Source organism: Micropterus dolomieu, unplaced genomic scaffold (assembly GCF_021292245.1).
Source record: "Micropterus dolomieu isolate WLL.071019.BEF.003 ecotype Adirondacks unplaced genomic scaffold, ASM2129224v1 contig_8665, whole genome shotgun sequence".
Classification (NCBI taxonomy): Eukaryota; Metazoa; Chordata; class Actinopteri; order Centrarchiformes; family Centrarchidae; genus Micropterus; species Micropterus dolomieu.
Genome location: NW_025737651.1, coordinates 1 through 13,332, shown reverse-complemented (window position 1 = coordinate 13,332; position 13,332 = coordinate 1). Strand labels below are relative to the sequence as shown.

Here is a 13,332-nt window from a genome sequence, read left to right as displayed (position 1 = left end):
ACTACTCAGCCTTTGAAAATAGTTGTTTAATGTTGTTTAATCCAAAGTCTGAGACAATAACGCTGATAATGTCTTCATGGTTATCTTGGTTTGGGCTCAAGACTACAGATTTGTAAAAAAAAATTTAAAAAAAGAAAAGAAAAAATGCCTGTGTTAGAAAAAGGGTGTGTGCAGGCAAGCAGGCAGAGCCAGGGGCAAGTGGCCACAGAGCTTTAAAATGGAGCTGGGGACCTCAGGTGGACAACCTTGGGTCTGGACAGGGGCGGAGCAGGAAACCTCAGGCAGACAGCCTGGGGGTTGGACAGGGGTGGAGCAGGAAACCTTAGGCAGGCGGCCTTGGGGGCATGTCAGAGTAGGAGACCTCAGGCGGACAAGAAAGAGGATGAGCCACTCTGAAGGACAACCTGGACTCAGGCGACCTAGGCAGGACTGCTCTGGAATCTGGCTACCAGGCAGGCAAGTAAGCAGATGAAAGGCTATCCTGAGGCACAGAGAAAAGACAATAGATTAACAACAACAAACACGAATAGTTCTCAAGATATCACTGTAGCTGAGGAATTAAAGAGATCTGGTGACCAATGGAAGAAGAGCCAGGAGTCTTATGATGACTGATAACACGTTAGTCACGCCAAAACCGTTTACTTTCAAAAGTATTTCATGTTATGACTCAACATGCTCTAAATGTTTAAATTTGGGTTGTCTCACCAAATTAAGTAGTAGTAGTTTGGGTTTTATTTAGCCATGTTTTAAGTTACCATTAAAAAAACATTTTCTCAGTGATGTGAGCAATTCCATTTACCTCCACTGTGTGGGGGAGGACTTGTTTTTAACTCACTAAAATAAGCTTTGTTAAATGTTAGGTCTTTGGCAGGAAAAACATTTTTAATCAATGATTTTATAATTACTCACAATATTAATTTCATGTTTTTAACTGAAACTTGGTTGGACCAAGATAACAGAGCAGCTGTCCTTATCGAATCTACCCCTCCCAACTTCAGTTTTATGAGTGAAGATATGAAGTGCATAAAAGAGGAGGAGGAGTTGCTCTTTTGTTTAATGACTCCCTCCAATGCAAAAAGATGTCTTATGGGAAATTTGCTTCTTTTGAATATGTGGCTCTTCAGCTGAATTCCACTTCTCGAGCTATTTTTCAAAATATCTATAGGCCCCCCAAATACTAATAGTGCAAACTTTTTTGGTGAACTGCTGTCTATAATCTGTATTGACTTTGACTGTGTAGTTATTGTTGGTGACAATCCAACAATCCAATTTTAACATCCATTTTGACAACCCCCAGGACAGAGGGACTAAAGAACTGTGTTGTGTTCTTGATAATTATATACTGATTCAGTATGTGACGGAGCCCACACACAATAAGGGGCACCTTGGAAATGTTGTCATCTCCAAAGGTCTGAACATTTCCAAGGTTGTGGTGACTGATGTTGCTCTCTCTGATCATTCCTGTGTTTTCTTTGAGAGTGCTATCTGCGTGCACACAAATGTTAAAACAGAGGTAATCACAAAACGTCATATCACTGTAAACACTAGTGAGACATAATACAACATCTGAAATCCTCCTCATGCTACCTTGATATTCTGCCAACAGGTTTATTCAAAAATGGTTCTGATTGCATGGCCACAGATCTTCTACAAATTGTCAATATGTCTCTTCTGTCAGTTTTTTTCTCACAGGATCTGAAAACTGCATTCATTAAGCCACTCTTGAAAAAGAGCAATCTAGACAGGTCACTAATGAGCAATTATAGGCCCATATCAAACCTCTCATTTTTAAGCAAAATCATTGAAAAAGCTGTTTCAACAGCTTAGACCTTTCTTGGCACTAAATAACTGTTTTGATGTCTTCCAGTCAGGATTTCGACCACTCCACAGCACTCTTGTTAAGGTCTTCAATGACACCCATTTAAACACTGACAGTGGCAGAATTTCGGTCTTAGTATTATTCGATCTCAGTGCATAATTACACATCTGAGCAAACAAAAATGACCTATGGAGTTCCCCAAGGCTCCATTCTGGGTCCTCTTCTGTTTAACATCTACATGCTTCCACTGGCTCAGATTATGAAAAACAACAGAATGTGTTATCATAATTATGCAGATGACACACATATTTACATAACCATATCACCAGGGGACTATGATCCCATACAGGCACTGAGTGGCTATATTGAGCAGGTCAACGATTGGATGTGCCTGAATTTTCTTCAATTAAACAAAGATAAAACTGAAGTTATTGTGTTCGGAGCCAAGGAAGAACGATTGAAAGTCAGTGCTCAGCTTAAATTGGTAAGGTTAGGAACCACAAACCAAGCCAGAAATCTTGGTGTAGTCTCGGACTCAGACATGAATTTAAGTAGCCACATTAAGAGAATTACAAAGTCAGCCTACTATCACCTGAAGAATATATCAAGGATTAAAGGACTTATGTCTCAGCAGGACCTGGAAAAACTTATCCATGCATTTATCTTCAGTCGTTTTGACTACTGTAACAATGTCTTTACAAGGCTCCCTAAAAAATCCATCAGACAGCTGCAGCTGATTCAGAACGCTGCTGCTTGAGTCCTCACTAAGACCAAAAAAGTGGATCACATCACTCTAGTTCTGAGGTCTTTACACCTGCTTCCTGTCTGTCAAAGAATTGATTTCAAAATCCTGCCGTTGGCTTATAAAGCGATGAATGGTTTAGAACCAAAATACATTTCTGATCTTCTGCTTTGTTATGAACCAGGCAGGTCTAATCTGTGCCCAGAGTCAAAACTAAACATGGAGAAGCAGCATTCAGTTTTTATGCTCCATATATCTGGAACAAACTCCCAGAAAGCTGCAGGTCTGCTGAAACTGTCAGTTCTTTTAAATCAAGACTTTTCTTTTTACCACTGCCTTTAATTAGATCAGATGTAAAGCTGTGGATTGGTGTTGTGTACTGCACTTTTTACTGTTTCTATTTCCTATTTAACTCTTTAAAATGTATTTTTTTCTATTTTATTTTCTATTTCACCCTTTTAAAAATATATTTTAATGTGTTTTTTTCAATTTCCCTTTGTTGCTTTTATGTTTTATGTAAAGCACTTTGAATTGCCTTGGTGTTGAAATGTGCTATACAAATAAACTTGCCTTGCCTTGCCTTCTCAGAGACAGTTTCCAAGCCTGGACAAATAAAACTAAAACTGTCTGTATGGGTTGAAGCCAGTAGAGTCAAGTGAGACAATATTGTTTTTTTTTTTATTTATTTATTTGGGTACACTAAACTTTTAAATGCACGTGGAATGGTGCAGTATTTTAGTGTGCATCACAGATGGAAATCTCAATATTGCATATCTTAAAACCTAAGCAAATAAAACCATATGCATTTCTGTGAAATGTTGTATTTTCTACACTACAAATAAAAACTTTACTCTTTAGGCCAGTGATTGGGTCCAATATCATAGCTTTCCTCACATTCGGTCAGGAGTCTAATGATGACTGATACTATGATACTATGTTATTTAATAAATCTCAAAGCATCATCACAATAATAATCTCAATAATCAAATAGCTAACTTTAAGCTCAATGTGATGTTGCAAAACAACAAACCAGAACCACTTTCACCTCCAGAAAGGAGGAAGCCACCCACAGGCTCTCCCAGCATGAAGACCTGCTCCAACACAGCACCCGCTAATTCATTACATTCCCCAATTAAATCATCATCCAAGTGTAATATTCCCCTCATGTGAAAGTACTAATTATGTGCTTAGGGTACTTTGCCATTGTGTCAGTCCTTTTCTTTGGCACGGAGGCGCTTGGCCCAGCGCCCGGCACATTTGCTCTGACATTAAAGCTGGAGTGCACAGGCAACTTCTCAGGGGCCTTTTTCAAGTATCCTCTCCTCAGCAGTAGCTGTCTGTCTCAGTGTGCACTGCACAGAGGGAGGGAAAACGGCCTCCATAATTTCTCCAGTTTTCCACAGCGTGTTAATTTGCACATTCACGTGAGGGTCATGTATGTGCCTGTATCCTCACCTTTTGATGTGCTGAGTCATTCAAATAGCACAGACGGGGTGGAGCGCACCTCAAAGACCGCAATGAGGACACTCATGACCAATGCACGCAAGGTTCTGTAAGTGTGTGCATGTGTGTGTGTCATTGTGTGTGTGTGTGTGTGTGTAAGAGAGAGAGAGAGAGGGAGTGGAAGGAAGACAGAGAGAGAAAAGAGAGAGTAAAAGAAAGGAAATGTGTGTCTGTGTGTGTGTGTGTGTGTGTGTGTGTGTGTGTGTGTGTGTGTGTGTGTGTGGTGGGGGGTCAATGAGATTTCTCTGTTTCACAATCATTCTGTCCTGCTATTCTCGTTGTGTTATTCAGCTTCGTTCTTACGCGTGTGTCCAGTGCAGCGAGCAACACTTTCTCACTCTTCTGAAACAGACCAGTTGCATTCCTAGGTCAGATATGGTGTGTGTGTGTGTGTGTGTGTGTGTGTGTGTGTGTGTGTTTTGGAACAAATACTGGAGGTCTGTGATGGGAAACGCATTATCTTGTGTTTTCCTTTCCCCTCCTGAGCCAAAGGCCTAGCAGTCTTGACAGGCCAGATGAGGAAATAAAAAATTCCAAAGTGAAACATTGGTGTGTGCCACTTTTTTGAATTCCCAGAAGCCTGTGTGTTATCAACTAGTTTTTATTTGTCAGGATCCTGCCAATTTATTGTGGCCCTGTTACCCATGGCGACATTACAGGACTCCATGCAGGAATTTAACATGAGCTCATCCTTAGTTTGAGGATGAGAGGAGTGGAAGGGGCCAAAACTTTCACCCATTTGTCTTGCAGCTTGACAAGCGGATATGTCTTTTTGTGTTTATTCAAAGTTTTGTCTCGCTGATTCAAGTAAAGATGAGTATGTGAATTAGCAACATGGAAAGTGTGTCTTGGTTTCTGCAAAGCACTTTCATGTGACGCAGGGAAACCCTGACATCATGGAGCTAACGTGGTGATCCCACCAGCCAGTAAATGAATAGTAAAATGGTCAATAGACGCTGTGACTAAGCGCGCACACATACACACTCACCAGTGCTGATTGTCAAGATCATCACTGGAGCAGTTTAATCTGGGTCCAGTCAAGATTAACAATGCAATCATAGGGGTGAATTGTTTGTTAGGAAGGGGTTTCACACACAAAGTGTGTGAGTGTGTATTGTTTAGTCTGTAACAGAAGCCTTATTTTTTTACAGCCTTATTCCATGTTATGCTAAGGCTGAATGCCACCATGTGGAGCAAGTAAATGATGTTGGTTTAAACGGTTTATTAGGGGTCCAAGCCCGAGTGGTCTGGGAACCCGCGAATGCAAGGCATTGGTTCCCAGTACCAGCGGAGGTGGAAACCCTATAAGTCCCGCGTGTGAAGGCGGATAGCAAAAACCTTATATCCACGCGTTCGGGGGATCGAGCTGAATCTCCTGGTATAGGACGCCCATTTCCGCCGGAAAATCGGAAATTCCCATTCATTTTAAGGGGATTTTGAACCAAAGGACATTTTGCCTCATTACTACGCGCCACAACATAGCAAATTCATAAACCTTATGTCCACGTGTTTTGGTGATGCTGCCGATTTGTATGGTATAGGTCACGCCTCTGTGCGATGACGTTTTCATTTCGCTAAATCGCGAAAACTGAAAAACCTATTTTAATTAACTCCTCCGAAGCCGCAAGTCCGATCGACAACAAACTTGGCACGGATAATCTCTGGACCGAGCTAATGAAAGTTTGTAGAGGGAATCAAAACGTCCCAGGTATAAGCTAACAAATGTTTGCACAAACAGGATGTCATGTCAGATGTTACGTTTGCAATGGCCGATCTATACCAAACCCGGAGACCTTTTTTCATTAGTGCAATTTATACTTCTGGTATATTATCTGGCACGCCCTCCCGACGGGCTGTGTGAACATTGGCGTCAATCGGGCCCTAGGTGGCGCTATTAATTGGAAATCAAATAACACTCCCATAGACATACATTAATTTCAGATCTCCATAACCGCAAGCCCCTTTCATTTATAACTCTGCTCATTTATTCTCCACGGGCCCCCCGAGCCGCGGCGGGGCAAGGGAGACTAGGCTACTTGTTTAAATTAAGGAATAGTTCTCTGTTGACTCTCCGGTCAACATTATGAATGGTGACTGAATGTACATTTGCTGCCAAAAAGGGGATATTCTGTAAATGGAGTGACAGTGTCTCTCTAGTGGAATACACCATGATGATTTTTAAATTGAAAGAGACATTGATGCAGACTCTCTGGATAATTATAATGGTTTATGGTCAGACCTTTTAACATCATTTTGCTGATGCCAGGGAAATTTGTCTAGGTGTTGAACGTTTTATGTGAATTTCTTCAATTGTTTACCCCAGTTTCTTAATGATCTTGCCTCTTAAAAATGATTCTGCACACAACTTTTACAGCAACCTATTGTATAGTTTTGTATTATTTTTAGCATCTTAGAATCTATCTTGGGATGATAAGACTATATTTGAAAGTAACATGATAATAAAGTTGAATTAAATTAATTATTCTGATTCACATTTTGTATGTTTTATCAAAATATTTTATTTCAAATTCATCACAATTTTAAAATAATTTCGTTTTTGTTTCTGTTTGTTTGTCTACACAAGAGTTTGTGGCTTTAGATATGTTGTTAAACAAGTTACAATAACAAACAAAAGTGGGGTTCATTGACAGAAATATAATATCATAATGGACCAAAATAATAAATATAATGTATTAAACACATTTAGTGTTTTACAGGCTTTTTTGTTCTCAAACTACAAAATGTTGTGAATGTCCTGTTTGGAATTGTTTTAAAAGACCAAGAAAGAGATTTATGAAGTTGTGTTTTAGCAATTAATTACATCATATAAATAATATTGTAAGTTGAAAAACAGTATTCAGAATACAGTCAGTCACAACTTTCAGATGTAGAGAACAGATATTAAACATAAATGTGCTGGGATGCTTCAAAAACTTTGACAAATGAAAAAAAGTTAATAATTACAGACAAATAGAGAAATATTATTAATAAAAACAATACCAAAACTACTACTACTGATGTCACCAAGTTCATGTCCTTGGAAATATTTATGTGATTTTTTTGGGGTGGGTGGGGTGTGGGGGGTAATGATGTGAGAAATTTATACCTTCGACAATCACACACATATATTATTTTTAATATTATGACTGACGTTTTCACTGAACATATTTAAAATTAGTCTGTTTTTGTGTAAAAATTTTATTAGAAAAAATGGGATTACATTTTTTTTTCCCCTAGGCTACATGGCAGCCAAAGGCTTTAAGACCATAATGTATGTGGATTAAAAATTAAAATAAAGCATAATTCAATAAATACATAAATGGGGAATCTTGTGAGTTTTTTTATACATGGATCATTTTACAGAACATTTTTGGTGCTTTGTTAAAAATGTGTTGACTCATGGCGTTGAATTAAATAGGTGCTTGCCAGTGTGCAGTGTTCACAGACAGTGGTTTGATTTCTTGTGTTTGATCTCCCTCTAACGGACGAAAATGGGAAACACAGAACTGCCGTTCACATTGTGGCCACCAGGAGGTGATGTCGTGTACGCGGAAGCAAAAAAAACCCTACAGAGGAAAGGAGAGGAAGTCAGGAAGCTGCCTGCTTGTGCTTGTGACAGCCGTTACCAAAGAAAAGCACTGTTAAAAAAACGACCAAAAAAAAGGTCAGACTTGATCTTCAACTCGGGTCCTTTTCGGTTAAGAGTAAAACGCCCAAACAACCACCGACATGTCGAAGAACACCGTGTCCGCCCGCTTCAGGCGAGTGGACGTGGACGAGTACGACGAGAACAAATTTGTGGACGAAGAGGACGGAGGAGAAAACCAGCTGGGTCCTGACGAGGCAGAGGTGGACTCCCTCATCAGACAATATCCTTTACATGATTAGCTAGATTGTCGGTTAGCAGTCACGATCTGCTAAGGAAACCGACAAGTTTGTGTGTATTTATCTGCATATTTCCTCTGTCTAAATATATGTACACACATTTGCTGTTGTACCGCCTGTATGAATGGGCGTTTTGCAAGTAGGCCAGTTACTGTCCAGACTTGCCTGGCAGTCACATTCCAGGGATTTCTGCCCCAAAACAAAACCGGCTGTGAATGTATATTAAGTGTAAGCTAGTATGCATTTTTGTAACTACAGGTTCACTATTTAATTTTATAAAACCATTTAATAACCCCACTGACATTAAATACTCGTCCAACTTTATTGTGGTTCTGCAAGTTAGCTTTGTAAGATGAGTGTTGCGGAAGCAGAGGTTTGACTCCTGAGCTTTAAAAAAAAGCAGTTTTCTCTTTGATACATAACTTACATTTCGGGTGCCGGTGTTTATGGAGAGGTTTTTGCTGTGTTGGAAGTGTTGCTGTAAACTCTGCATCCAGTTTTATCCAGTTTCAGTCGTATAGGCCTTATAAGGCATGAAAGTGCTCTACTTCCTCATTGAATAAGGTAGTTACCTCCCACTTCATGTTACAGTAAACCATTTTTTGCAAGTCTGACAACAACAATGCTCAGAATATGAACATAAAAACAATGATGTAATGTTTAATTGTTCCTTCTCTCTATACTTGCTGTGCAGAGTACACAATTCAGTGTCTGTGCTACTAGCCCTCCACTGTAGCTCAGCAAAGAAACGCTGTGACGATGGTATTTCGTACTACAAACCTACATTATTGTTATTATTAGTTACGCCTACAGTAACTAATCACAAGATGGATGAATTAGAATTGTAACTGCTTGATGTTGGGCTCATGTATCATATTTGGGCTCTGAGCCAACATTGTGATTTGGAGGTGGGACCCTGCTGTGCTGTGTTGCATCCTTAATCCTCCCTGCACAGGGAATCTCATGGAGGCTTTACAAGCAGTTCTGAAGAACCCGCCAATCAACACAAAGAACCAGAACGTCAAGGTGGGTTTGGTTTTCTCGGTCAGTAATGGTTTGAGTGTTTGCTACATTTTAGTTTTTCTGATAAATCACTTTGTAGGCTTTTACACTCTCGAATGATGAAATTATTAATGACATTAGTGAGAAAAGGTTCTATGGATGTACATAGTAGAGATATTGAGCCCTCTTAATGCACACAGTAGCAGATCTTGTTGTTGTAGACCCATGGCCTTTTGAAACACATCATTTTGAAATGCAGCTAAAATCTTGTGGCTATTTATTTTTAACTGAACTGCCATTTTTTAAAAACTTTATTATATATCATCCATCTATCCGAATAGGCTAGCAGATGGGCGGTGGGAGACATGGGCAGTGATTCGGAGGCTAGTATATAACTGAACTCTGTAGCAAATCTCGTCTTCACAGGTCTTCACATTTTTCTTTTCAGGATCGTGCAGAGGGTTTGGTGCTGAAGGTACTCAGCGCCTTTAAGAGCAGTGACATTGAGAAAGGGGTGCAGTCCCTCGACAAGAATGGCGTGGACCTCCTGATGAAATACATCTACAAAGGCTTCGAAAGGCCGTCAGAAAACAGCAGCGCAGTTCTACTGCAGTGGCATGAAAAGGTAAATCTTTACACTACGTTGTCGGACATTATCATAAAGGGACAGGAGGAGAGAGAGAGACGGGGAATATTTCCTAAAAAACCCTCTAGAGACACTATTAATTTTATGGGTGCACCAATCCAGCCTTTTCTCTCCCAATGCTGATTCTGATAACCAAACTCACTGTGTGGAAGTTATTAGGATCATTCTTATATACAGTAACATTACGCATCACATAACTTTTCAACACTAAGTGTGGGGCTGTTCATACACCGCACAATTTTTATTATATTGTTTGCAACATTTTATAATAAAATTAAATAATTTTACTCTAACATGCCAAAGAAAAGTGTTAATGGTTTACATAAGGTGACAGACTAATCATCAACAGTTATCGCTGGAATAATGTAAAAATATTAGGGCTGGGCACGTTAACGCGTTATTATTGCTTTAATGCATTAATTAATTAACACCAATAATTATTTTATCGCACATTAACGCAATTTTTATTATTATTATTGTTTTGAAAGTCCCTTACTCACCGGCTCTGAATACACATACAGTCAATCCATGAGTCACAGGAGGGGCGGGATGTTGATCAGCCTGCAAATCACCCACTCCCAGTGGAGGGAGGCTTCGGCAGACTGCGCTGCATGCAGCATGTGGGAGAAGTAGACAAACAAAAGCAAGATAAGCGATCAAATGCCATAGCGAAGTGGAAAGCTACACACTGCATGCTGATTAGTACTGGGGAAGATGTCGGCCTTAGGAACGTTCTTAAAATCACAACGTAGTCGCTTGGCCCCACAGGGTTGCTCTTTGCTCCGGTGATCAGACAGGAGACACCTCTGCGAGTAAACGGCAGGCACACTATGGAGAGTAACCATGGCAACGGCTTCTGTGCGCTACACAGCTGTAGCCGATTTTCTGCGATTAATTGCAGAAAATCATGCAATTAATTGCGAATAAAAATTTTAATCGCTGACCAGCACTAAAAAATATTTCTTAAAAAGCATCATGTAGGGGTTCTGTCTACCACAGTGGAACTATAAAGGTCACTTTGAGATAGACTAAATGTAAATAAAAGAAATCGCCTCAGTTGTATTTTTCTTATTGTGTCTTCAGGCTCTGGCAGCTGGAGGAGTGGGAAGCATCGTCAGGGTACTAACTGCAAGAAAGACGGTCTAAAACAGGCGCAAAGGATCAGCTCACTCCACGTCGCAGACCGATGCAGGGGGAAACAGATGGCATAGGGACTAAAAGGAAAAACTGTTTTTTAACCCAATGTGATCCTGCTGCGTTAGACTAGACTAAAAAAGACTAAAAATCTGGGTCACATCAGGTTAAAAAATAGGTTTTCTTCTTTCTTCCCATGCAAGATCATAGCCTGCTAAATCCTATTCCTCATAGGGTGCTACAGATAACCCCATGTGTCTGTGCTGCTTCCCTGATCTATTTACATATATATGTTAACGTATGATTCCCCTACCCACACAGTATGCACTCATTCGACACACCAGTGGTTCCCAACCTAGGTGAGATAAATCATAGAAACATTAATGAGACATTCCTCTAGTCTTTACTTGATCATTTTACCTATTCAGGCCTGTAAAAATCATTCAAATAAAACAAGGGAAAATGTTTCAAGTTTGAACAGGTCAAATGCAATAGAGGTTGGGAAAAATGTTGGGAGCCACTGCTATACACAGTACCTATAAACTCATGAACAAACAACAGGCATGACTCCTAGTAATGTATCCTCCATTGACTTCCACACAAACACACAGAAGGTTTCAGCTTTGTTTCTCTCAGGAAAACTCTCTGTGTTTGTTTTACATCATTCTCTTGTGTTATCTCTGCAGTAGAGACTTCCTGATGGAATAAAAAGCCTGATTCTCTGTCAGTAAATCCTCTCATTGCCTCTCCGTATAACATATTAGCAGCAGGGGTCTCCTGAAAAGCACAGTCACAGATGGAGGGTGGTGGATTTGCTCATGGGGGTCGCCATTGCACCCTGAGGAGGAAGGGGGAGGAGAAGGGTGGTTGGTGTCATCTATCCATCCTTTAATGCTGCCTTCTGCCACAGTTAAGGATTATTACCCACGATGCATCTCCACCACCACTCTTATTAATCCCATTTTACCATTCATCACATCCTGTGTATGTCTGATTTTCTCATGCAGCCTCTGCTACTGTACAGGGCATTATGTGGCTTTGCTGGTACTGTTTATAGGAGCTGTTTTCTTTCATTTCAGGAAAATAACCCAGAGAATTCTTGCTCAGATTTTTTAATTTTATTTTGGTATTTAACAGAAAAATAATCTAGGATTAAACATTTTCCTCTTGGTTTTGTTATTGTTTTATGGTAATGATTTTTGCCTCAAGGCCAAATCCCTACTTAATCAAAATTAAAAACACAGCTTAAAAGGGTTGACAGTATCAGGATATAGTAAGATAAGATAATGAATATTCTGTCTCTCTGAATATTGAGAGGGAGTTTTATGTTTGCATGATCACAATTTTTTGAGTTTGAGTATTTTTTTCAAGCATTTCACAACTGTCTTTTGTACATGTTATGTGTCTCAGTGATTTTTGTAATGAATCTGAGTTTAAATTTATGCTTGTTCACTCAAACAAATTCTCCACACATGGTATTGTCTGGCAGTAGGAAATCAACTGTTACTACCACAAATACTTTGAATTTCCATGCATTATATTCAGTGAGGCGGAAAACTGGAAATGTAAGTTTTATCTGCCTTATCGGGCAGATTACATCTGTTGCCAAATGATTTATTTGCTTTCATTGTAGCTTACATTGACGATTTAGTGTTGGACTATAAACAGTATAAATGAACATAAAAGTATAGTGTGTTTTGGTTGAAAAAGTTGCTGTTTTGAAAATAAGCAACCTTGCTCCTTATGTAGACCTAGTGATAAGGGGAAATCACCTCTTACCACCAGTTGATATTTACACATGGCTTTTCATGTTTGAATACTGACATCAGTGATGATGCATCCAGACATTAGATTCCCTTTCTAATGCAGTAACATCTAGTTTTACATGAAAAGAAAAAGGAGTACGGTCTGGTTTCCTCTTTTGCTCCATGTATTCTAGAGAGATGCTCTTTTAGCTGAGGGTGAGAAGACAAGGGAACATACCAAACTGATGTACAAACTGCCTTACTCGATATTCCTTTTTTATGTTTGTGCTTTTTTGACAAAAAAATAAAAGGTATGAATGCTGATCATAACTTTGTCACGACTTTTGATGATGTTTTACAGAGAGATACAGTAAGTAGATGCTAAATGGCTGCTGTACAGAGACCAAGGTGAGCACACACAAAGAATGTCTCTTTTTAAGACAGACGGACTTCACCCAAACAAACGGGGCTCAGAAATGTTAGCTGCTCACATACAGCATGTGGTGCGGTCCACACATGACTTACGTGAATGACTAATCATTCATGCAGCACACCTGGACCACCGCTCACTGAACAGATCTCTGCCTCACTGCCACAAACAACTGTCTCCACCTGCTGGCATGTAAAGCCGTCTGCTCCCAGCGCTGTTCCAAAGACTCCTATTCCTGTCATCATCACGCATAGACCAGTAAACCGAAATGTGCACATCCCACACAGAAATAATAGTAATCTCTTAAGGATTAGGACAACTGCACCAACTCCAGCACCCAGAACAAACTCATTTAAAATGGCTCTCTTCAATGTGAGATCACTTTCAAGTAAGACTTTTATCTTAAATGATTTTATCTTGTCTGCA

The 13,332-nt window shown here is 39.7% G+C and overlaps 1 protein-coding gene and 1 long non-coding RNA gene across 2 annotated transcripts; one reads left to right on the top strand and one right to left on the bottom strand.

The window, feature by feature from the left end:
* Positions 1 to 19: 19 nt before the first annotated feature.
* On the bottom strand, positions 20 to 8,445 carry LOC123965101. The gene is made up of 2 exons (XR_006823625.1): positions 8,377 to 8,445; positions 20 to 481 (listed from the first exon to the last, which is right to left on the bottom strand). It is a non-coding gene; the product is annotated as an uncharacterized LOC123965101 (long non-coding RNA).
* On the top strand, positions 7,636 to 12,800 carry LOC123965099 (actin-related protein 2/3 complex subunit 5-like). The gene is made up of 4 exons (XM_046041665.1): positions 7,636 to 7,933; positions 8,903 to 8,975; positions 9,400 to 9,576; positions 10,681 to 12,800. The coding sequence occupies exons 1-4, from the start codon at positions 7,794 to 7,796 to the stop codon at positions 10,741 to 10,743; spliced, it is 453 nt and encodes a 150-aa protein (XP_045897621.1). The 5' UTR covers positions 7,636 to 7,793; the 3' UTR covers positions 10,744 to 12,800.
* Positions 12,801 to 13,332: the final 532 nt, after the last annotated feature.

Bases quoted from the DNA above. Each gene is read 5' to 3' on its own strand.
- LOC123965099 (XM_046041665.1), top strand. From the start codon at position 7,794: ATGTCGAAGAACACCGTGTCCGCCCGCTTCAGGCGAGTGGACGTGGAC. The intron at 7,934-8,902 runs ATATCCTTTACA...TCCTCCCTGCAC, and splicing joins GTGGACTCCCTCATCAGACA to AGGGAATCTCATGGAGGCTT. The intron at 8,976-9,399 runs GTGGGTTTGGTT...TTTTCTTTTCAG, and splicing joins CAAAGAACCAGAACGTCAAG to GATCGTGCAGAGGGTTTGGT.